This window comes from Bidens hawaiensis, unplaced genomic scaffold (assembly GCF_021521415.1).
Source record: "Bidens hawaiensis isolate Kalapana, Puna unplaced genomic scaffold, B.hawaiensis_p1.1 tig00006387_1, whole genome shotgun sequence".
Taxonomy (NCBI): domain Eukaryota; kingdom Viridiplantae; phylum Streptophyta; class Magnoliopsida; order Asterales; family Asteraceae; genus Bidens; species Bidens hawaiensis.
Genome location: NW_027491429.1, coordinates 348,106 through 373,629, shown reverse-complemented (window position 1 = coordinate 373,629; position 25,524 = coordinate 348,106). Strand labels below are relative to the sequence as shown.

Here is a 25,524-nt window from a genome sequence, read left to right as displayed (position 1 = left end):
CTTTATTATCCATTATCATTCATGTAAAAAAAATTAAAAAATCAAAGACTATACATTACATGGTACTTTTTAGTTGCACGTATGTTATTTTTGGGCATACAATCAATCACTTGGCACGTAGCATGCATGCAACAGGTGTATGTACATAAAACTATCCATGTGTGCATAATTGTAATATATACCCTATATGCAAAACATATATTTATTAACGTCCAATTGTTCATAAGACACATATTTGTATTTCTTCTTCATGAGAATAATATTGATTATTCTAATGGATTCCACTATATACAATATTTCACAACTCAAAACTGTCAAATCACATTAAGAAAAAGGTAAACAAACCAACAAGTGTTGTGTTGTCTGACAGCACGCTACTTGAGAAAGGATCGATAAAAAAAACTTGAAATGATCCGAGCCTTATATACCGATCCCGAGTCTCAAATAAAGTTTGTTTATTTATGAAGCCTAAGCTCGAGCCTATCATATTGGAAAATCCTTTAGGCTTGTTGACGGTCCTAGGGAGAGGCGGGGAGGGTGACCATCCTGGTAGGCCCGAAAGTTTTATATATATATATACATATTTTTATAAAAATAATTATGTATTATTAATGTTTAAACCCAGTTATCACGTTTTTTGAAGCCCATTATTAATAAAAGATTGCACAACCTAAATTATAAGAAAAGTTCTTTCATTTAGGGCCCAATTTTTTTATTGTCCTCGCCTCTTGGTTCAAAATTTTTTAACGATTCTCAGAACGACACTGCTCATTGAGCCTTATAACGAATTAACGAGCCTAATGTGATTTTAAGTTTTAACTCTTGTTGACTTGTATGTATTAATTTAACACTACATAGACGAGCTCGAGCCAAGATTAGGCTCATTAAGGTTTTTCGCAAAAAGTAAAGATAAATATAATTAGTTATATAGATGACTTAATAAATAACTAACTACCCGAGCTTGAGTTTGAAAAAACGACTCACAAGCTGAGCTTTTGAATAATTTGATGTTTTCAATCGTAAATTTATGTAAATATTGGTTTGGTTTAATTCATAGATAAAGTAGAAGTCAATGTTGAAGTGTGGGATTTCTTCATTACATGTTTTCTTTTTTGTTGCCGCGATAACGGGTTGCATCTCTGTGATCATGAACATGAATTATACCGATGCTCCTTCGGATACTGGTTAGTTTGTGTGAATTTGTGGTGATTTGTAGGCCTGTAAACAACCCGAACGAACACGAACAATCACATGTTCATGTTCGTTTATTTAACTCTATACGAACATGTACATGAACAAATATACATGTTCATGCTCGTTTGTTTAAAATCTAATCGAACAGTTCATGAACATAAATGATCATATTCGAAGAAACACGAAAAAACATAAATGAACACAAACGAACAAATAATATTTAGTTAGATATATATTAGGTATCATGGTGATATAATTTTATAATACAAATAGAGTAAGGGTTACATAGATAAACGAACGTCCACGAACATAACTAAAAGTACGAAACATGTGTTCATCTTCGTTCATTTAATTAAACAAATTTTCATGTTCGTTCATCTATTAAATGAACGAACTTCCCGCCAAACGTTCGGTTTGTTTACAGGCCTAGTGATTTGTAACGACAAAACTGATATTTTCGTATGAAATGAAAGGCGGTACATCTGCAAGCAAGGCAGTAAAGTTTGGGTCAACTTATGTGGTGCAACCTAAAGGGAAACACCAAGCAACCATTGTGTGGTTGCATGGTCTTGGTGATGATGGTTTAAGGTATGACTAGTTATACATATATTCGACGCGCACGCCTTTGCTCTCGTTTTATTCATCCGTTCTCTCTTTGCAGCTGGTCTCAGGTCTTGGAGACTCTTCCTCTTCCAAATGTGAGCACAAGTTTATCGTCTAGGCCATTATATATATCGTTTTCATTATGTTAATACCATCGACAATCGGCCTAAATAGGTATGAATTCTTTGTAAAGTTTATTTGATGCCATTAATAGGTTTGATACATTGCAGATCAAATGGATATGTCCTACTTCTCCTGTTCAACCGTTAACTATATTTGGCGGGATTTCTACAACTGCATGTAACTAATTATACTGTGTTCATCGTTACCTATTACTCTTACTAGTACTACTTCTTCCGTTCGAAAGTGAATGCAACGTTTATTTCCTTGGCGTAGTTTAATCCAAAATTACCTCTTTGCCATCAGTTATTTTCTGAAGAGTTAACTGCGGTTTTCTCCCTGTGGTTTGTCTAAATATGCGGTTTTAGTCCAGTAGTTTCAAATTTGCGATTATCGTCCCAGTGGTTTCATTTCACTTGCAAATAAACCCGAATTTACTAATCCCGTTAAGTATGGTCGTGAAACCCATCAGCGTGCTCTTCACGTGAGGGGTTGTTTTGTCATTTTTTTCACCAAATACACCCCAGCTTCTCACTTGAGGGGGCTTGCGAATTAAGACTGGGGTTTATTTGGGAAGAAAAAGGACAAAATTGCCCTTCACGTGAGGGGCGTGCTGATGAGTTTAACTACCAGACTTAACGAGGTTAATGAATTCGGGTTTAATTGCAAGTGAAATGAAAACACGGGGACAGACATCGCAAATTCAAAACTACTGGACTAAAACCGCATATTTAGACAAGCCACATGGACGAAAACTGCAGTTTACTCTTTTCAGAAAGTTATTATTGCTATATATTATTTTAGGTTCATTGAGTTATATTTTAGATATTAAACAATATGCATTCTTGGGGTGCATACTCGGGTTTGTCACCGAACCAAACGTTGTATTGATTAGTTATTTATTAGAAAACAGAGTTTCAAGATTTAGTAAAATTTTTAAAACTCGGTGTCATGAATGTTTGGGTTTGATGTTGTTGGCGTCTCGGAAGATGCAAGTCCGGATGTTCAAGGAATGGATGCATCAGCAGCATATGTTTTGAGCTTGCTCTCTACCGAGCCTCCAAACAGTAAATTTCTGTTATTTTTATCCTTAACCGGTCAAACGGTTAAGATAAAAAAAAATTAACTAACAAAGAAACAGGTTGAAGTTGAACCACCTCTACTTATATTATTCACTATATTGGTTTCTTTCTCATGTCATTATGTTTGACTTTGCAGTCAAACTTGGTGTAGGTGGATTTAGTATGGGTGCAGCCGCTGCAATATACTCTGCAAGTTGCTTTGCGTGTCGAAAACTTGGAAATGGGATCGCTTGTCCTGCCCGTTTGGACGCAGTTGTTGCCCTTAGCGGTTGGCTTCCATGTGCAAGGTCAGAACAGGCTTCGGTTGAAAATTAGGGATTACTCTATAAATTAGTAACTAGGTTTTGAAATTGTTCCAATCAGGTCACTAAAGTTTCTTTTTTGTTATAATCCTAGATATTTTACCTAGATAGTAGGTTATGTAGGGTTTTTGTTTTTTTTAATAGTTTTTGAGAAAAAAATTTAGATTGTGTCAAAAAAAAAACTGAAAAATTGCAAAAAAAAAAATATTTTTTTTTTGCAATTTTTAAGTTTTTTTTTTTTATGCCAATTTTCAAGATTTTTTTTTACAATTTTACTGATTATATATATATATTTTTTGCAATTTAAAAGGTATTTTTTTTCAAAATATTTTGCAATGTCAAAATATTTTAAAATAAAAAAACCTACAAAACCTGCTATCTAGGTAAAATATATACGATTAGAATAAAAAAGAAATTTTAGTGACCTGATCGGAACAAAGGAATTTATGAGTGCCCTGACCGGAACAATTTCAAAATCTTGGTTACTGTTTTATAGAGTAATCCCCTTTTAAAACTATATAGTTCTAAAACTTTTTGTCAGATTCTAAACAAAATGTTAGATGGTTAACGGGCTAGTTATGATTATTAAACAATATTATTATCGTAATAATCTTCATTTACTTTGCTAGGGCTCTAAGCGACGAGGTTGAAGGTCGAGCTTCGTTGCCTATATTGCTTTGTCATGGCAAAGGTAAGCAAAAGTTGAAGAATTATTTGGTCAAAATTTAAAAATAACAAAAAAAAAAAAAAAATCTTTGTTATCAGTTTTGAAATTCTTTTATGCAATAATATTATGGCAGGTGATGAGGTGGTTCGGTTTCACTACGGTGAGAAGTTGGCCAAGAAACTAACTTCAGCCGGCTTCGAAAACTTGACCTTCAAGCCGTTTAACTCGTATGCGACTTCCTTCGTGTTACACCGTCTTTTTTTATATTGCTTGTGTCGGTAAGAGTATTCTTGACGGTGCAGGCTCGGTCATTACATAACTCCTGAAGAAATGGCTGAGGTCGCGTCATGGCTAACTTCAAAACTAGAGCTCGAGGGTAAGTCGTAGTTCGGTCCATTCAACAAAACAACTAACACATGTAGATATGTAAATTATACATACCGATAACTATAGGGGGCTGCCTCAACCAACCTATGAACCTTTGATGTATATTACGAGTTTGTAAACGGTTACATGGTACATTGCTACCTAGGACCAAATCTTAAATCATGATATTGTATGTTGTGTGGTCATGTTGTTTTGTTTTATGTTTTTTGGTCTTCCGTAATTCAGTTTTCAAGAGTCGGAAAATAAGATTGATCCTGTTATATACCAATCCCGTACTTGGTTGTATAACAAGATCAGTCTGGGATATTTTAGTCATAAATGAAGCGAGAAATGACTAAAATACCCATCACATGTCATGCACGTGAGATCTAACTTCTAAGAGTATATTAAGCATAACCAAATAGAAAAAACCTTGTAACACAACATATGTCATTACAACAACGATCGTATCATAGTACATACGATAATTACAATACATTTCTAAAAAAATAAACGGACTACCAAAAAATCCATACTCGAAGAAAGAGAGGAACATGAGTGTGAAGGCGAGCATGTTTTATCGGTCAGTTACACAACCATTGTTGCCTAAGATCATATAAAAACACAACTATTACTTTGCAACCTCTTTAATGAAACCTACTTCAGTCTGCGACGTTTGTGAAAGGAAGACTTTTGGGTCGGCCTCTTCGCTTTCACTGCTCGAAGTTGATCCGGAGTCACTCTCCTCATCTTCTGTAATATCAAAAAACACTTTATATTGTATATAACATTTTTAAATAAAATATTATATCAAATAACAAAAGTATAACTTACAAAAGAGTTTTTTTATTGTTGAATAATTTGATACATACCATATGCATAGTACTCAGGCAACTGTTTGACAGTAGTTGATTCAAGGCTATCTGGAAGCAAACAACTACATAGACTACCTGAAAAACAAACATTTTTTATTTGACACTTGTAACATAGATAAATATGTATATATAGACAGGGCGGATATAGGGAGGTTAGTTTTCACGACGAAGTACAAAATCAGTGCAAAAAGTTATTATTTCTTCTACGTTTTATGTATTCAGATATCCTTAAGCAAATATTATGATACTGATACCCCTATGTCAAATTTTGAGATACCAGTGAATCTTTCTTCTAGATCTGCCACTGTGTATATGTACACATTTTAACATTTTTACAAATAAACATGTTAAAATACTTACCAATCTTTGCCAATCGATTTACCCACCCAGGAATCCCTTTGCAGTTGAGTCTATGAGAAATATCATCCGTGAAGTTATTGCAATTCTTGGAAATTAAGTGATATGTGTCCCCGTGGTATTCAGAAGCAATGCTCTCGATGAATTCTCTAAATTCAGAAGCCGACATGTCTGTATGGCCTAAAGAAATCGAACACCTATAGATAAAACCCGGGCAACTTCTTGGTTCAACTTCAAAAACTCCACTAATCGAATAGTCATGGGCTCCAAACCCGTATTCCATGCCATACACTACAACAAGCTTTTATTGATCATTTTTTCATGTATTATAATATATAACAGAAAACAACATCCACATGAAAACATATAAGAAGTCTGAACTAGAGGGGTCTATTCACCCGTTTAACTAATTTTTCTATTAAAATGGTTGTCACTTTATTTAGCTTTTACCTTGCAAATTGTAGTAGTCGAAACTTAAAAAAGGGGGGGGGGGTTGCTCTAGAAACACTACCATTAGATGTGCATATCATATCACACGGACCATATGCTGTCAAATCAAACTCTAGGGACCATGGTATGTCACAACATACGGTTGTATGATAGAGTGAAAAATGATTATACTAGACGCTTGACTTTGCGAATGGTCATCAATCATTTATTTGTTAGTCAAAACGTCATGCAGGCGGTATGATTACCACTCACATAGCCCATATGCTCATTTTGTCTATGTCATAGAGCCCATGTGATCATTTTCTTCATGTCATCACGGTTGTATGATAAAGTGAAAAATGGGCATACTAGACGTATGACTTTGCGAATAGTCATCAGTCATTTATTTGTTAGTCAAAACATCATGCATGCGTTATGATTGCCACTCACACAACCCATATGCCCATTTTGCCTGTGTCATAGGGCCCATGTGATCATTTTCTTCATATCGTACGACTCGTATGATACATCAATGATCTCTAAATAGTATATTAGTGGTGCTATTTAGCTATACAAAATGTCTGTTATAAAACACTCAAATTAAAAACTATCAAAAGAAACCCTATTTATCCATATGAATCATTTCAATAAACCTCAAGATTCATAAACGTAACAAAAAATCAATACACAAATGGTCATAATCAATTTTAAGTCATTAAGACATTTCATCAAATAATCTTTGAACAAATATCATTTGACATTAATAAGATTGAACTAAAATCTTAAATTCTAATTTCAAATTTGATAAGCTAGCTATACACATAAATTTGAAATAGATTATAAATGAATTATACCTTCAATACCTGTATGGAAAATACCAAATCCAAACCAAATGCTATAAGAATTGAAAGGTGTGAGATCATATACATTCAAGAACACCTCTTTATCCACGAATCCATCATCAACAATTGTTGCACAATTTGATAATGATGATGATGTTGTTGATAAGGTGCTACCCTCCATTATATATCAAAGATCAAACACAAATTATTATTCTTTTTCGGTTTAAATGAAGAACAAAAAAAACCCTTTTATTGAAGGAATGGATTGTTCTTGGGTTGCATAATGTTAACATTTGCCGCAAACACATGCCGATCCTCTCTCTGGCCACCGGAGTTAAAAATCTAAAGGAGGGTTAAGCCAGACGTACTCCTGCATGGAGGCATGCAACTTTGATCAACTTTTTTTATGGCTCATAAAATTAATACCAAAAATGAAAAATGGCTTTTGATGAGACCATTATTCTATTTTGAAGAGATAATATTTCACTTATAAATCCACATAACCTAACCATTGGTATGTATTAAAAGTTTTAAGATGATGCTAATGGTTCATGATGACTACATTGCATATACGTAACAACGTATTCTAAAGTAGATAAATAACAAAGATTAAACGGTCAGTTTCAAGTTTCAAACTAGACAGAACATTTAAAACGGCCAAAACTGAACCGTGAACCAAACTTTTTTGGATCTCGAACCGGCTCAATCAACCTACTTGCTTCAATTTGAATGACTCGATTAGTTTCAATGGTTTATGAATGACGATGGCAAATCATACTCGGCCCGATGGAAATACATGAAACATAAAACATCCAGGACAAGTATGTGATGAAAGAAAAATATTTCACAAGTATGAGATGGTATGGGATTAGTCGATACATGATCGATTACCCTAAACCATATACTAATTTCTCTGAATTATATACCCAAATATTTAATTTTTTTTCCTTATATCTTGTCAATTAATCCTTTATTATATTAGCTCTATTATATGTGCATGATACAAAGTACAAAAATATTTTTGAACTCATATCAATATAAAATTTACATAGTTTAGGTATTTCATTTGTTTTGTTTAGTGATGACTAATGTATATAATTTATCATATTTTAATTTGTCGTTTTTAAAAATATAAAGTTACATAAAAGTTAGAACTGAAAGAAAGAATATGTACATACAAATTCTAAGGAGGTATTTCTTTTTAAGATACATACCCGTGAACATGCACGATATCTTACAAGTACCCAACGACTAAAGAACCTTGTTAGTTTTTTTAAAATGACTAAAATACTCTTGCTTACGTACCCCTTGTGCCCTAAATTTAAAGATATACACACATATAAATCTTCCCTCTTTCTTCCCACCTCATTCTTCCAAACACCATCTCCCTCCATAATAATATTATTATTATTATCAATCGCAATCACTCAAATGGGCAGCAGAATTAACAACAACAACGGCGGCAACAACAGCAGCAGCAGCAATGGCGTTGACAAAGGCGTTGACTTTGCAAACTATTTCTGCACCTATGCCTTTCTTTACCACCAGAAAGAGATGCTCTCTGACCGTGTCCGAATGGACGCTTATTACGACTCTGTCTTCAACAATAAACATCACTTCATTGGTAAAGTATGTATCTTTACTCATTCTTTTCATCATATCTGCTTATGGGCATATATTGTTGAGCTTATTATTATTCTAGGAGGACCCTTTTAGAGACATTAATAATATAGTGTTGAGAACCGCTAGAACCACATTAATAATGAGTCGTCTAGGGGTGGGAAATGTGACCCGTTAAGGTTGATATGAGCCCGACTCGTTTAGTATTTCTTAAGTAATTTTTATATATCTATAATTATTTTTTTATATTTCTTTCGCGATTATAGTTTTATATATAATATAATATATATTATGTAGTTATTTTAGTTTTTCATAACATAGTATAGATTACTTTAAAATGATTAAATATATAAATAAATATTTTAAAAGTTATATTGATGACGGGCTCGTTTAGGCTCACGAGCCGGCTCGATCTCAATAAGTTAAGCTCGGGCTCGGGCTCGATCAAGCTTATTCGCGGGTCGATCTCGAGTAGCTTGGCTTGTTTGCACACCTAGTCAGAATCTATGCAGTCAATATCGCTCGGTTATCGGTCCTCGTGTGAAATATCGGTCAGATATCGGTACTGATAATATCGGCGATATTCTCGATATCAGTGTTTTAAGTCTTAATTTCCAACTTTTAGTGTTTAATGTTAGTGTTTTGAGTCTTAATTAGTTCCTACTTGCTACAATTGTTAGTGTTTTGTAAGTTGTAAAAGGATATTTGTTAATAGTATGAGAGTATACTGAATTATTTGTGTTAAATTGCTATATATATATGAATTTTACATGATATTAAAATTACCGATATCTCACCGTGATAACCGACATATCTGATATTGGTCCTTGACCGATATCCGATATTTTTCTGCATTAACTGCTTAAGTCAGAATGGGTCAAACTAAAGGAAGGAAAATGTTGGAATGGGTTGAGATTTCTTGAGTTTTTATTTTTATTTATTTTTTTGAACGTGGACAAAGGAGGAAACTTTTTACACCCCTATTGAGAAATAAAACAATTGTTTTTCAACTTTTACTATTTTTAGGGTCTTATACAAACACCACTCGAGTCTCGACATCTTACGTTTTGTATGAAGTCAAATCAAGTCTGCACACCAAAGCATGTTACGTCATACAGGCTATATGATAGGGCGAAATGGTCATATTGGTCATATGACTTTGTCAATGGTCACATCAATTATATTTTGTTAGTTGGTAACATCATACGAGCTGTATGATTTGCCACTCATACGATTGGTGTGGTCATTTAATCCCTATCATACGGCCCATATGACTATCTTTTTCACGTCATGTGACCCGCGCATGTTGCCATTTTCTCCCTGTCATATGACCCATATGACCATTTTCTTCATCTCACACGACCTGTATGACACATCAGTGGTTTGTTTAGCTCTGCACATTTTTTTCTTGTTGAAGCGCTATGCACTCGTTTTATGCGGTTCTCGTGGTTTTATGATGCTAACTTTATTCTAGCTTTGATTTTTTAAAATAATGTGTTTTCAAAGTTCAAACTCTAATAACGCGTTTAAATCTATGTTGAGTCTTTGAAACTGGAACTAAATTGGTTATTATTCCATGGTGAAGACCGTGTTGGATGTAGGAACAGGTAGTGGCATTTTAGCAATTTGGTCAGCTCAAGCAGGGGCAAAGAAGGTATATGCAGTTGAAGCTACTAAAATGGCTGACCACGCGCGTGAGCTCGTGAAAGCAAATAACCTTCATGATGTCGTTGAAGTGATCGAGGGTTTGATTGAAGACATAACTTTGCCTGAAAAAGGTTAATATCAAATAATTATATATATTTTTTTATTTTTTTTTTCATTTTATAATATTGAATAGTTATGAATTATGATTAATGAACAGTTGATGTAATAATATCTGAGTGGATGGGGTATTTTCTTCTGCGGGAATCCATGTTCGATTCGGTTATTTGTGCCCGTGATCGATGGCTGAAACCAACTGGAGTTATGTAAGTAATTTTACAAATTTTTATATTTTATGAATTGTTAGATATTGTCGTTAGGGTATGCATGGGTCGGTTTTGGGCTAACCATTTGAACATGAATTTTTTGGTTAAGGATTGGTTTTTATTTGCAGGTATCCAAGCCATGCTCGTATGTGGTTGGCACCGATTAGGTCCGGATTAGCGGATCATAAAATGAGTGATTATGAAGGAAGTATGGACGATTGGCGCAGTTTCGTTACCGAAACCAAATCTGATTACGGCGTTGATATGAGTGTTTTAACAAAACCATTTTCTGAAGAGCAAAAAAAGTACTACTTGCAGGTTGGAAACTGGAACTTTTATTTTTTTAAAAAAATTTGTTTAATTAAATAATTTTTAAACATTTTTTAAAAATGATTTTGATGGTGTAGAATTCAGTGTGGAATAACCTTCATCCAAATCAAGTAGTCGGAACCACTTCAATTTTAAAGGAGATTGATTGTTTAACGGTTACCGTTGAAGACATCCTTAAAGTTGAAGCTAGCGTTTCGTCAACGATTATTAAAGAGGATACGAGGTTATGCGGTTTTGGTGGCTGGTTTGATGTTCATTTTAAAGTGAGTTTTTTTCATTCGTCTTCAACGATCAATCACCGATTTCTTTTATTTAACTAATATTTTTGATTTATGATTATAGGGAAGAAAGGAGAATCCTGCTGAGTGTGTAGTTGAGTTGACCACGGCTCCGAGCGTCGATGACGGTACACATTGGGGTCAACAGGTTAGACAATAAAATTATTAATTTTTCCAGTCTTTAATATTTTGAATTTTTTAAATAATATAGGTTTGTTCGTTTCGTGCAGGTCTTCCTTTTGCATCCTCCTGTTCGAGTAACCGAGGGGAATGAGATTCTTGTTGACTTTTCAATGACTCGGTCTGAAGAAAATCATCGGTTAATGAACGTTGATCTCAGCTATGAAATCAAGTTGTCGTCTGGTAAGACGCAGCCACCTGTCAGAAACAAGTTCTATATAGAATGAAGCGGAACAAAACGACTACAACATTTCAGAGGTTGGTTATGAGATTATACTTTAAAAGACTGAATTAATTTATGAATGAAACCAACATGAAAAATGTTATTTTTTCATGTAAGTTATGTTGTATGATATCAGGTATTTTTGTTTTCGATACTTTTGCCTGATGTAAAAGTCCGAGTTCGTTGTAAACCTTAAATGTCATATGAGGGTATTTTTTTTCTTTTCACCACCTATCACCGCCAGAGCACTTGACTACCAATCGATAAACTGATTCTTTATGGAACTCGAAACTTAATTTTGTCGGTAGCACATTTTATGAGGGTATTTTTGTCTTTTCACCACCTATCGCTGCCAGAGCGCACCTAACCTCCAGTCGTTAGCATGATTCTTGATCAAACTCAAACCTTAATTTGATATGTAGTACATTTTAATGTAATGAGTGATTTTAAAATGATTGATTGATATGATATGGTTTTTTAAAATCATTTATTTTTACAGGCCGGGTCGGATCCGGAACCGGAATACCCGGTCAAAACCCGACCTGACCCTACCCAAAACCTGGAAAAAAACGAAAAACCCGGTTAAATACCTGACTATACCAGGAACCGGTTTATACCTAACCTGATTTTGACGTTTGTTAACCTTACCTACCCGGTTCTGGGTACCAAAAAAACCCGATTTGTGCACCTCTAAACAACACAACTACACAAGTACATCGTTAACATTTTACACCTATCAAAATCGATAGCTCTGTTTTTAATTTAAAGAAAACTAAGTACTTTTATCTATTCAAGATTGTTCTCGATCCTAACTCTCTTGTTAAAAAATCCTTCCGTTACGCGCCTTCCATAAACACCATGAAGAAACACGAATCCACTCCCCGGGTATGGGTCCTGGATCCAATGAGTCCACAGGGTACAATACGACAACTACTACCACGATATGAGTAAGGTTTCCTAAAGTCCAGTGACCGGAACTTGCAAAACAAATACCGTGAGTCTCATTACAGGAAGGACAAGAGGGGGGGGTCTTCCTGTAACCACCATCCGGCGTGAGAATCAGTAACGTTCGTAATGAAGAAATAACTGAAGTACAAAGACTAAATGTAGTCAGAATATAGGTGAGTGAATGAATACCTCATACCATTTGACAAGGTATTTATAGCCGAAGGATGAAGGAAGGATGATTGGGGCAGCTGTCCTCTTCTAGAAGATCTCTCATAACCGTCTGGACACGTGTCCTCTGGTGATAGGTTGAGCTATACGTCTCATGTGCATGGGTATAACAACCTGGACACGCATCACCAAATGATAGGCCGGATTGAACCCTGGCCATGTGCACGGTTATAACAACCTGGCCAGGTGTCCTTTATTCATTGGTTAATATGTTATGTATTTCCCAAGTTAGAATCGTAAGCTTTCTTCTAGAGAGTATTTGAGTGATGACAGCTGTTTTGCTGGCACTGTCCTCCAGTTGTTTAAGCGGACAGACGTCATGTCTTGCTGATGACTTTTTAGGACGCCAGGATGCTTCCGCGTGTGTTATGAGAACGTTCCTCCTTACTCATAACATGCGGGTGGCCCAAGTGTCCCCCGGGTGGTTTATAAGAGGGTTCTCTATGACCCGCGAGTAGTATTTAAGGGTATTTGGGTCTTTTTGATACCCTACCTCTACACAGCAGCATGTGATCATCACTATGGATTGCACCATGTCACCTACATATTTACATACATGAAGCCGTTTAGTATATCTATTTTACATGTGAACACACAGCTTGAAAAGTTGAAGTGATAAATTGATAATAAGTCTTTTTTGTGGCCCAATACAAAATTCTATAAGCACAAGCCCAACAATTCTATTTTCAAAATTTTGAGAACTGTTATGTGTGTAGATTTGAATCATTGAAAATTCAATAAAACCAATTAACTGGTGAACAGTTAAATCACTGAAAATTTATTCTTAGTTAATAACCTTTTTGTACTAATTACCTATTTATGTGGCTTAGGTCTTGGTTCAAGAAAATGACTTAAAAGAGTAATTCGTAGGTTTAGTCGTTTTAACCTGGCAACACAGTGAAAGACTAGGTGTCTTGTAAAACATGTTTTCGTGTGTTTTCAACATGTTAAAAGCATCTTACATGAAAATCACAAAATATCATCAATACCTTGTTATATGAGATCAGCTAAATTGCAGTTTACGTTGGATATATGGTTTTTTAAGGGTTTAAAGATAGAATAACAATGCATGTTAGATTTAACTTTAAGATCTATGCTTGTGGGACTCAAAAGGCTAATTGAGTGTTGCATCACTCTCTTTAGTCTCTTTAAGGATTTTGTCTCATAAAACTTAGGTGTCCTTTGGATTGTATAATTTTGAAAGAAAATTAGTAGAGTATGAAAGCAAGCACCAATGAGATTTTTTTTTGGGTTGGTGACAAGTTACGTAGCAGAGACAAAATTCTCTTAAGCATCTAAAGATCCTGGCCGGGTTCAACTCCCGCAAATGCAAAGAAATTTACCTTTAAAAAAAACTTGATGGTTTTATAATTGTTTCTTTAGGATATTATAGAAAAGTGAAATAAAATAAAAGTGGTTACATTTATTGTCTGAATACAAATTGGTTGTAACACATAAAATAAAATGAACGCAACATAAAAAAGAAACCTGGTGAATCTTGAACTTATATCAAATGAATATATGTAATTTTATTTCGAAAATTATATATGTTATAATAAAACTTAAATAGATAAAATTATTTATATTCCAATAAAATATTAATATTAAATAGATAAAATGTTTTATTAATAAAACTTACCTAAGATAATAGTTTAATAAAAAAGGTAAAATCACTAGTTTGGTTTTATGATAAAATGCATAACTATCAACCAAATGATTATGAGTTTTATTCTTGTTTTGAGGCTTAACAAAACTCAAAAGAAAATAGTTATATTAAAAAAGTAAATAAAATATAAAAAAGGAAATTTGGGTGGCAAAAAGGATTGCTATTGCTGCTTTTGTCCCTCTCTGACTGGACAAAGATGTCCACGTGTCATTCCCACCTGACCCTCACTTTTCAAGTTTTTTTAACTCACAAAAGGACACTTCTAAAAAGATAATTCAGATATTATTATTACTAAAAAGAAAATGAGCGGTAGGGATGCGTTTAGCAGCACCCTTAAGGGGGTGTTTGGTATAGAGAATTGGGGGGTGAGAAATGGAAATGAAAACAATTCTCTTATTTGTTTACGAAAGAAAGAGGTGAGAAATGGAAATAAATCATTTCCATTTCCCTGATTTCTTTTCTCTAAAAAAGCGGAGAAATCATTTCTCTAGGGTTTCATTTCTCACTTCCATTCTCTTCCTTTTCACTTCTATCACCAGCTTCCTCCTTCAGAGCACCGCAACCCAAAACAAGGTATGGTTCAAATTTCCGATTAACAGATCCATAAGCATTCAATCTATATATATCAGCTTCCTTTTCACTTTATTATTATTAATCGTACGAACTGGGTTTTGAGATGTTGAGTTCTGTGTAGTTTGTCTGTGCTTGCTGTATCAAGTTGGTTTTTCTTCCATCTGTGTGTACCCACCGCTTTCCCACAAAACCTTAATCATAATCAGAAATGCTCTTTTTCTCTCCCTCTATGTGCGATGTGATGGTCGCTTGTCGCCCCTGTTTGCCTACTGTTGTCGGGTTCAATTTCTGAACCCTAGGTGACGGTGGTGTGGTGGCCTGGTTAGGGTTTCTGATGTAAAGCCCCGTGACTGACGGCTGTGGGTCTTGTTTGCTGTTTGAGGGAATGAATTGATAAGTGGTACACATGTTTCTGATTACAGGTGTTGGATGCTAGGGATCCTCAAGGTACTAGATGTTATCATCTTGAGAAGCATTTAAAAGAGCATTGCAAACACAAACACATGATTTTACTGTTAAACAAGGTAACTGTGATCTATTTCTGTAACTAAGGTCTTTTTAACAAGGTAACCATGATCATTAAATTTTTTACTCGCATTTGTGCAGTGTGATTTGACCCCACCATGGGTCACAAAAGGATGGCTTAGGGTAATGTCTAAAGAATATCCTACTCTCGCGTTTCATGCCAGCATTACTAAGTCTTATGGCAAGGTATGCTAATTGTTATTAGTTACTCATATGTATATGCATGATTTCTGCCATTTTAGTTTCTGTTTGATGATCTTTTGTTAAATTGCTTACAGAATTCCCTTCTATCGGTGTTGAGACAATTTTCACGCTTAAAAAGTGACAAGCAAGCTATATCGGTTGGATTTGTTGGGTACCCAAATGTTGGAAAGTCGTCAGTAATTAACACGTTGCGTACGAAAAATGTAAGTTCATTATTTCTTTTTTTCTAAGCATGTGGAGGTCTTAACCGAACTTGATTATATTTTTTTGTTTTCTTTTATGAAGGTCTGTAAGGTTGCTCCAATTCCTGGAGAGACGAAAGTTTGGCAATATATAACACTTACAAAAAAGATATTCTTGATCGATTGTCCTGGTGTTGTTTATGGAAGCAGTGATACAGAAACTGATATTGTTTTAAAGGGCGTGGTATGTGAATTTTAACTTTTATCATAATAACAATTCACTTTCATTTCAAAGATTTTGCTTATGCTTAGTGTGTTATATTTGCAGGTTCGAGTCACGAATTTGCATGATGCCACAGAACACATTGGTGAAGTGTTGAACCGTGTCAAGAAAGAACACCTTGAAAGAGCATACAAGATAAAACAGTGGTATGCCTTATTTTTCTGATATATTTGTCTCATAAAGAAGTATTAGTATTTTTAGAATTGCAAATTCAATTTAAATTTTATCTGATTTTATGTCACAGGGAAGATGAGAATGACTTTCTGGTTCAGTTATGCAAATTAACAGGCAAACTTCTAAGGGTAACTTTTTCTCTCTATTCTCCAATGGGTTAAACATGTGAAAGTAATTTGCTTTATTCAAAATGAGTATTGTGATATATGTTTTATGTTTGAATATACAGGGAGGTGAACCTGATTTGATGACTGCAGCAAAAATGGTTTTACATGATTGGCAGAGGGGTAAGATACCCTTTTTTGTTCCACCTCCAAAGCAAGACGGACCAGAAGAAGCTGATGTGGCGAAGGAAAATGTGGTGGTTGACGAGGACAAAGATTTAGCAGCAAAAAGAAGCATTGAAGACATTGTTTCCTCACAGCAGCTAAAAGATGTTCCTTTTCAAGAGGATCTGTTTACTGAGAATGAGCTAAAGGGGGATGCTGCAAATGAAGTTTGATCATAGGTTTCGGTTTTCTTGCATAGGTTTTTTTGGTAATTTTATCTGGTTTTAATGATCTGTTTTACTTTTTGGGCTATTTATGCACTGGCTGTTGTAACCAATTTATGCACCTTTGAGAGTGATACTTGACTAAAATTTTGTTTTATGTGTTAGAACAAGTTTATATTCAATTGAACTGTAACAAACAAATGCTCCTGAATAGTTTGATTATAAATTATTATTATAGAAGGATTTGTGGAATTAAGGGACTGTGCTATACAGGCGTTTAATGTACATGTTTTTCCTGTCACATAAGTTGTTTCACTTGTATACGGGTGTTTAAAGTTGAGTATTTCTATGCAAATGGGCGTGATGATTCCCTTGTAAATGAGCGTTCGTCCTTGCTTGTCCTGGTAATAATAAAGTTGGTTCCTTCTAGCCTCACCCATAAAAAACATATAGAATAAACATAGAATAAATGTATGACAACGTTGTCTCGCTATATTAAAAGCTCCACTATCCTCAAATGAAAGCATCTTCATGACATAATAGTTAATATGCTCTTCTGCGTGCCAGTGGTTAAAGAAAGTGAACCGCAAACCACTGCTTGCTGCTGTGGAGAAAATGAAAGAAGGTAATTGGTATATTAATCAATGCATATTTTGGTTGGAATTTATGCATCTTTTTATATGTTTTTTATTTTTTAATAAATATTTGTTATGAAAAAAATACTTGTGCTAATGATAAAGTTGATATAATTCTCTGTTTATTTCCTATGTACCAAACAAGAGAAATGATTCTCAGCTATATTTCTCTACTGAAATCTCTGTACTACCAAACAGAACAGTCAATTCTCATTCTCCAGACCAATTCCCTTTCTCTGCAATTCCATTTCTCTATTCCATTTCTCTACAATTCCATTCTCTGTACCAAACACCCCCTAACAATTTAATCAGAAATACTAAACGGGTCGTGTTTAAATTAACCTATTTATTAAATGGTCATAATTGGTTTAACCCATTTAACAAATAATTCATGTTAATTAGTTAGCCTTAACCCTAAAGGGAGGAAATGGTGCTCCTCTCATATACTCCAACCTCTATCAATTTTGAACTGCAATGTCACTTATACTTTTAACTATCATAAAACACTTCAATCACATAAAACACCCATCTCAATTACACTAAAACCATTTTTTTAAGAATTATAAAGATGACGGACGATTATTTGATGGTCCACTTACAAAATAAAACCCATTACCCATTTTAGTTACTTATTACATATTTACACTTCCCAAAAGGGGTACCTCCAATAGGTGGGGCTGCTTCTCTTATTGTTTAGCAAGTACCCCAATAATGCCCGTTCTCCCTAAACATTTTTGTATCGTGTTCCAATCTTATTTTGGATTATGACAGGAATATTCGTTGTGTTAAAGTTCTAGAGTCTCTAATCAAGTTATTAGAGGTAAATTCACCTTTAGGGAGGGATGATTGATCCTCTCAAGTATCCCAAGTTTCACCAATACTACACTGTCATGTCATTTATATTCTAACTATCTCAGAATATTAATCAAATACAACATCCCTCTCAAATGCCAAGACCATTTATTTAAATAAATTATAAAAGGCGATTGATGATTGGATATATAAGATTAAGGGCCAAAAAATAAGACATTGACAGACGGAGTATTATAACTCGAACTCGGTGAATTTGAAGTTAAATAGGAGGCGACGGTGTACCCACATGAGGGTACTATATATACCCGTGTAGCCCTACCTGTAAGCGCCCCTCCCTCTCTTAAGGATCAAACGAACTCCAAAGTGGCATTGTCAACCTCAAACATGGGTTATGTCTATTCTAAGTCTCATTTTACTAGCAATTTCAATTTTCAAGTTATGTTGAAAAAATAATAAGCGTTAAAGTGTCAATAACAAACATATATTCTTATCAAGATAAACATTTATTTGAAAGACAACATCCTTAAAAGTTGCAATAACTTTTGTACTTGGAAACTTTGTTGAATGGAGTTTTAGGATGTAAATTTTGTTGTTTAGTGCAATGTGGGAGACATCTTCAAGATTTTATATTAAAAAGCATGCTTAGGGAAAAAGTCACAAGGTTAATTATTTAATATCTTTATATTAAATAAGTTTTTTTAGTAGTTGTAACATATATTTGATTTAAAATAAAGGAAGTAAACCGACCACTAACTTTATGCATTGTTAATATGCATGAATAAACACATATATATACATCATATTCTAATTTGTATATTAGATCTCATATTATAATTTAGTTACATTTTTTTTCCTACTTTGGTCAGACTATGTTGTTTTAACCGAGCTCACGTTGGCATCATAGTTTGGCTTGGGTGTTTCACCAGGAAACCATACCGCCGGTTGCCAGTTAACCGTCGTTGTTCCGCCACAAGAACACACGTATATACACATCATATTCTAATTTGTATATCAGATCTCATATTAATATAATTTAGTTACATTTTTTTGCCCTGCTTTGGCCAGACTATGTTGTTTTAACCGGACCCACGTTAGCATCAGAGTTTGGTTTGGGTGTTCATCCAGGAAAGCATACCGTCGGTTTCCAGTTGACAGCCGTTGTTCCGCTACAAGTGCATAATTCTCTGGCGTTACACACGGTGAGACGAAAACCCGAACGGGCTCGGGATCTGAACTAACAGTCTCGCATGGTCTAGCTCAAATCATTCATTGCTATTATCCATCCAAAGTGACACAAGTGGTGATTGAACTTGAGTCTCCTCTAAAACCCAAACTTTCCTACCACCTGGCGAAGTAAAGGGATTATAATTAAGTTACATACTATAACAACTTATGAGTTTCATATATATTCCAATACGATTTTAAGTTGATAATTTACTTTATTGCGCTAGGAGCTACGGCTGAGAATTGTACTAAACACATATAGATATAACTATGAGAGACTTATGAATAATGAGTTTATAAATTTTCATTACACTTTAAACCACGAATTAAAGCTACGAAACCATTAACAATTTTTTATTTCCTTTGTACATGAATTGAGAGGACAACACTTAGTTTTTTCCCCATTTTTGGGAACTATGCCTTAGGATTTATGAGAAAATATGTTTAGGTTTTTATTTTATTATAGGTAAATTGAATAGTTAACATGTACCTATAGTTAAGAGTATCCTTTACTTATGTTTTAAAAAATATGTTAACCAATTAAGTTCGAAAACCAGTTGGCTCACAATGGAGAAGACAAACATTGACGTTTTTGTTAACATTTTTAATTGATTCGCCTAAACCAATATTATCAACATGTACATTGTAGCATGATTTATTATTTGTAGCGCACTGATCATGGCTCCCATTTAAACTACAAGCGAGTCTGGTTTTCTCAACACCATCATGTGTAAGTGACATAGCAATATTTGTAGATAGAGCAATTTATTATATATATGAAGCATTAAAATACGGCAAAAATATTACTATATCAAACATAGATGCTAAAACAAAAAAATAAGTCAAAGGATCAACCAAGAAAGTAAGACCACATATTTACAAAAGGTGATGTTAGATTTAAACAAGATTTACATAAAATACATATGAAGAGTAGATAAAGATTTCTAACTAGCTACATGCCCAAAATCTAAACACTAATACCAATCATACATTACTTGGTACTTGAGAAGGGTTAGTTTTATATAATATAGTGAAACAATGGAGTAGATATGAAAAAATAATTTACTGTTTAATCTCAATCTCAATATATTTGGTTTTTTATGATAGTTTTAGTAGTTTCTTCCTTTTTTTTTCACGCTGCTCTTTATGGTCGTTTTTATGTGCACTAAAAGGCAAATGGTCTACTCACACAAGTAGGGTACTACTCTAGGGCAATTTATATGACCGTCGAGTCTCCTCGGTACTAGGATCATGTCGTAAATGTTTGAAAATAATTGGTGCACCATATTGCGGATGAAGCATCATAAGAACAGTTGGCGCATGCTGATACTTTGGAGATAACTCAAAAGAGAATCTTTGTAACATCATTGCAATAGTCAATTTCGCTTGTAGCATTGCAAGATTTTGTCCAATGCACGTACGAACACCGAGCCCAAAGGGAAAGAAGGCCATTGGGTGTTTAGCTGCACATGCCACTCCATTTGAGAACCGACTTGGATTAAACTCATTAGCATCATTGCCCCATATAGTTTGATCATGATGAATTGCCAAGACTGGAATAAGAAGCTCAGTCCCACTTGGGATCTTGTACCCTCCTAATTCAACATCGGCTTTTGCTCGTCTAATCGATGCCACAATTGGTGGGTATAGCCTTAATGACTCATTAAGTATCATGCTCAACTGCATAACAATATTAGTTGACATTTGTAACTCATGTAACTAGGATACAATATGCATTTGAGAGTAAAATTACCTTCTTAAGCTTGGAAACACAATCTTTGGTAGGGATGTCACGTGGTCCGAATACATTAAGCACTTCGTCACGTGCTATCACCTGCCATTGTGGGTGCATTGCTAGCAATACGGTGGTCCACGTCAGCAGATTGGTGGTGGTTTGTTCACCGGCAAAGAAAAAACTCTTGCACTCCTCCGCAATGTCATGTGTAGTGATCAATGGCAGGCATTGTTTCCTACTAGGAGTACTAGCTTCAATCATCAACCCAAGTAAATCCTTAGGCCCATCTACATTGTCCACGTCGCCCCATTTTTTCCTCCTCTCAATTACCCTAAATAAGCTTTTCTTTATTTCATCGTGTAATTTCCAAGATTTGATATTCTTTTTTGTGGGTAAAAACCTAAAAATTTGAAAAAGTTTTAATATAAATTTCAATAAGAAACCATTTTCAAAAAATGTGTTCAATGATCAATTCCGGGATGCATACCTATAACCTGGAATGAAAATTTCTTTAAATGCTTCAGCCGTTAAGACCAATTGTTGTGCTTGTAGTTGAAATATGCGCTTTCCATCTATGTAGTTGTTTCCAAATGCGGCCCTAGTCATTGTATCTTCGGTTAGGTTTTGGTACCATTGCGATACTTCGATTTCCACCTCCCCAAAGTCCGACATGCCTAACCATTTGTCTAGCATTTTCATCACGTTACCCGTTAACACGGGTACCAATAACTATAAAAAAATAACAAGTTGAATGCTTGAAGTAAAGTAATAATTAGAACATTGGGAGGTAGAAAATATTACTTTGAGATTATCCATGTGAAATGTGGGAGTGATGATTTTTCTATGATATGCCCATTTTTCTCCTTTGAGACTAAGGAGACCATCACCTTCAAGTTGTTTGATAAGGGGGTGAGCTTCATTTTTCTCATACATCTCCGATTTCAAACAAAAGACTTCTCGAATGAGATCAGGATCGGAAACTGTTAGACGTGCCATTGGTCCAAACCATACAAGAAACATGGGGCCTACATTATTTGCATCAACAAAATCCTATCAATTACACATACCTTCAAAATAAAGTGACATAAATTGCATGAAATGGTCATATGTAGGAGTTCAATCATTTGTATATAGACCAAAATTGGAGCTAGATTTAGTAATCATTAAGTAGAAGAAACTTAAAACAAGTACACATAGATGATGATGGTATTTGAATAGTAATAGTTTATGATTTAAAAGAGTATTTATAACCCCTTGAAGGACATAGTTTTAACTTTAAATACCACAATTAGAGTTGTTTTATGAGGACTATATATGCATATTTACAAACACCCATGTGCTATATATACCATTCAAAACAATAAACATAAATAGAAAAATACAAGAAAAAACATAAACCCATATAAAAAGGATGAACAAAAGAAGTATAAATCATAAAAACTTTTCTAAGAAACAAACTACTGACTCAAACTATTCATGATCATGTTAATTGAAAGCATCAAATCAATAGCACATATTTAGATAATCATAATCAGTTTGAATCTCATTGATCTTCTCATGATCAGTTAACATAATCATGGGGATAGTTTAAACATCACAAACACACCATATCATATATTTTATTCATATATGCATATACACCCATGTGCTATATATATGTTATAACTTGTAAGTGTGTGTGTGTATATATATATGTACCATCCAGAAAAACACAAGAAATAACACAAACCCTCACAAAAGAAATGACCATAAAGAATATTATAAGAACTTACCCAGAATTAACACATACAAAGTATATATTAACATGATCAATGATCATGGGGATTGAAAGCATCAAATGATCAAGAACCCATATATATATATATATATATATATTATAAGATGATGATGATAATTTAAGCCAAAAACCAATAAAAAAAGTGAAAGTATACCATATATTTTGTTCCAATGATGGTAGAAAGATAGAACCCTAGGGAGTATATTGTGAGAGAAAGGCATAGGCATGGGCTGTGAAGAAGCTTTCTCCATTAAACTCATAATCTCTTTGGCATTACCAGTGAAGAAACAATATGGAGGTCCCTTTATGCCTTGTTTCCCAAAATGATCTTCAATCTTCTTTGGTTTCAACCATAACATCTTCACAACAAAAACTAGTAATCCTATCAATAATATTATTAACATCAGCATCTCTCCTTTCATTGCTCTTTCTCTCTCTCTCTCTTTCTATATCTCTCTCTATCTAAAATACTTGTCTTTTGGGCCTTTTATGCAGCAGCTTTTGTCTTTTATGTTTGAGTAATCATCCTTCAACTATTCTACATCTTACATTTTAGTCATTCAGCTTTTGTCTTTTGAATAAATACCAAACTAGCTAATTAATAACAAAATATGTATATGTGGAACTGATTATGAGCTACTTGAGTTTGTATAACTAAATGCTACAATCGAGTCAAACTTAAATGAGCTTAAAGAAAAAAATATACCCGTTTAATAAAAGAGCTATAGTCCGAGCTTTATATATTGAGCACGGTTAAACTCAAACATAAAAAAGTCTATTGTTGATATAAATATAATTACTTTATATAAAAATATGATCAAAATAAACTATGTGTATGTGAAATTTTAGGTATGCATACATATAAAATTAAATAACAACGAGATAAGACTGAGCTGAGCTCAAGCTTAAAAGTTTTCTCACAAGCCAAATCAAAATATGTTAAGTTAAACGAGTCAAACTTGAGCTCGTTTAGTTCAAACAAGTTGGGTTTAAACAATACTAATTATATATACGAACCATGGTCGGGCTCAACAAGCATGCATGACCTTGATTTGGCTACTTTAAACCCGCTAAATGTGTATAAAAGCTTATCAAATATTAAACACTTGGCATGTATATATACGCAACATCAATTAATTGGTTTGAGTGTATATAAGACGCACACTTTGGCAATATCTCGCCCCAAGGACATGGTGTTGAGTATTTGATAAAGTGTCTTACCTCTATTATAATAAATATGAAGAATTCAAATTCTGTAAGGTCCATATCTAGATGATTTATAGTAATACTATTTAGTAGTAAGTTAGTTTACCGTTAAAAGAAAAACCGGCAGTATCTCACTTGCAAATGTATGAGAACCTCATAAAAATAAAATTATATAAAATTTTAAGGAAACCCTTTATGCTTTTCATTTTTCCTTTATTTTTTTATAGAGTAACAGAACAAAATGCTAAAAGATTCTATAGGTGAGTGCTAAAAGTGTAATAAATTAAAGTACATACACCTTTTTTGTAACTCGAAGTAGATGTTCCCAGGGCTTATGCTGCTTCTCATGATCTTCCGTTTGTTCCACTTTTAATGCTACCAAAACTGTCGGTTATAAAACATTTTTCATAAGTGAGAATGGAAAACATGTCGGGTAAAAGAAGAATTAAACATTTTCTTTTTAAATGGTTAAATCAAAAGTTCAATATGTACAAGGTCTACCAAACTATCATAATTAAAGATTCTGGTAATGGTTAAGATAATATCATGATAAGTTAATTGAAAGGAGTATGATCCTTCCGGATTTTTGATTTCGACCTTTTAGTTATAACTGATTTGTACTTGATATTGGAAGTTAATTCTGAAACAGGTTATCAGGAAAGATCACAGGTCAATTCTAAACCAAACCGAAAGAAAGTGAAAGTAGTTAAGGTGGTATTTTGAAATACTTTAATTGAATATGACTTAATAATATTTTGTAGCATATGTCTTCTCGTACCATCAGTATTGTCTGTTTTGCTGACGAAGAACATACGTATTTATTTTTGGCTATCAAAGCGGAAACTTTTCAGGAGGTCACCTATTTTGATATTACTTCTATCTTGCACGATTACCAGTGAAGTTCTCTCATGCATCCACTAGCATTAAGCCTACAATATGTTTATCATTTAAGAGATCGTTCATTCCTTATGAACCAAGAATCGCGTATGTTTATAGTTGATATGTGATTGGCCTATGAGTTTAGAATTATCTTTAGTTTATTTATTTGTTATGAAGGACTTGTAGCCAAAAAGGTAGTGATTCCGTTATTTGAAATGTCTTTAAATAATGGAAATATATTATGGGTGACTACGCAAGACATGAGCAAACGGTTAAGATTCATGAGTGATTATTTATGCAAAGTCATAATCAAATTATGCATGTCGATCAATCTCCAACTAATATCGGTTATGATCATAAATGCAAGAAAGCTATGCCAGTAACATGCTATATATTATTCTTTATATATTTATATGATAGTGTTTATATCACATCAATTTTTTTTATTACAATCGGTCAATGTGTCATGGTGTGTTAAATTTACGAGTCTGACACTACACGTTTAACCTGACTATTCAATTCAAACCCAGCAAGACACATT

General features: G+C 34.0%; 5 protein-coding genes across 5 annotated transcripts; 3 read left to right on the top strand and 2 right to left on the bottom strand.

Annotated features, from left to right (window-relative positions):
• Nucleotides 1-991: 991 nt before the first annotated feature.
• LOC143632356 (uncharacterized) lies at nt 992-4,961 on the top strand. Its single transcript, XM_077100898.1, has 9 exons — nt 992-1,184; nt 1,668-1,782; nt 1,856-1,892; nt 2,028-2,097; nt 2,880-2,984; nt 3,136-3,286; nt 3,931-3,992; nt 4,102-4,195; nt 4,271-4,961. Exons 1-9 carry the CDS (start codon nt 1,073-1,075, stop codon nt 4,353-4,355), a joined length of 831 nt encoding a protein of 276 aa, XP_076957013.1. The 5' UTR covers nt 992-1,072; the 3' UTR covers nt 4,356-4,961.
• A 4-nt stretch (nt 4,962-4,965) lies between these two features.
• Nucleotides 4,966-7,134, bottom strand: LOC143632355 (deSI-like protein At4g17486). Its single transcript, XM_077100897.1, has 4 exons — nt 6,850-7,134; nt 5,570-5,857; nt 5,207-5,284; nt 4,966-5,087 (listed from the first exon to the last, which is right to left on the bottom strand). Exons 1-4 carry the CDS (start codon nt 7,016-7,018, stop codon nt 4,966-4,968), a joined length of 657 nt encoding a protein of 218 aa, XP_076957012.1. The 5' UTR covers nt 7,019-7,134.
• Nucleotides 7,135-8,205: 1,071 nt separating this feature from the next.
• On the top strand, nt 8,206-11,620 carry LOC143632262 (protein arginine N-methyltransferase PRMT10-like). The gene is made up of 7 exons (XM_077100825.1): nt 8,206-8,466; nt 10,043-10,235; nt 10,322-10,427; nt 10,556-10,745; nt 10,835-11,020; nt 11,100-11,183; nt 11,266-11,620. Exons 1-7 carry the CDS (start codon nt 8,269-8,271, stop codon nt 11,440-11,442), a joined length of 1,134 nt encoding a protein of 377 aa, XP_076956940.1. The 5' UTR covers nt 8,206-8,268; the 3' UTR covers nt 11,443-11,620.
• Nucleotides 11,621-15,267: 3,647 nt separating this feature from the next.
• Nucleotides 15,268-16,876, top strand: LOC143632261 (nuclear/nucleolar GTPase 2-like). The gene is made up of 7 exons (XM_077100824.1): nt 15,268-15,377; nt 15,460-15,564; nt 15,657-15,785; nt 15,868-16,008; nt 16,093-16,193; nt 16,292-16,349; nt 16,451-16,876. The coding sequence occupies exons 1-7, from the start codon at nt 15,357-15,359 to the stop codon at nt 16,721-16,723; spliced, it is 828 nt and encodes a 275-aa protein (XP_076956939.1). The 5' UTR covers nt 15,268-15,356; the 3' UTR covers nt 16,724-16,876.
• A 3,234-nt stretch (nt 16,877-20,110) lies between these two features.
• LOC143632260 (cytochrome P450 734A1-like) lies at nt 20,111-23,602 on the bottom strand. The gene is made up of 5 exons (XM_077100823.1): nt 23,053-23,602; nt 21,923-22,146; nt 21,609-21,850; nt 21,140-21,521; nt 20,111-21,066 (listed from the first exon to the last, which is right to left on the bottom strand). Exons 1-5 carry the CDS (start codon nt 23,318-23,320, stop codon nt 20,593-20,595), a joined length of 1,590 nt encoding a protein of 529 aa, XP_076956938.1. The 5' UTR covers nt 23,321-23,602; the 3' UTR covers nt 20,111-20,592.
• Between the last annotated feature and the right edge of the window lie 1,922 nt (nt 23,603-25,524).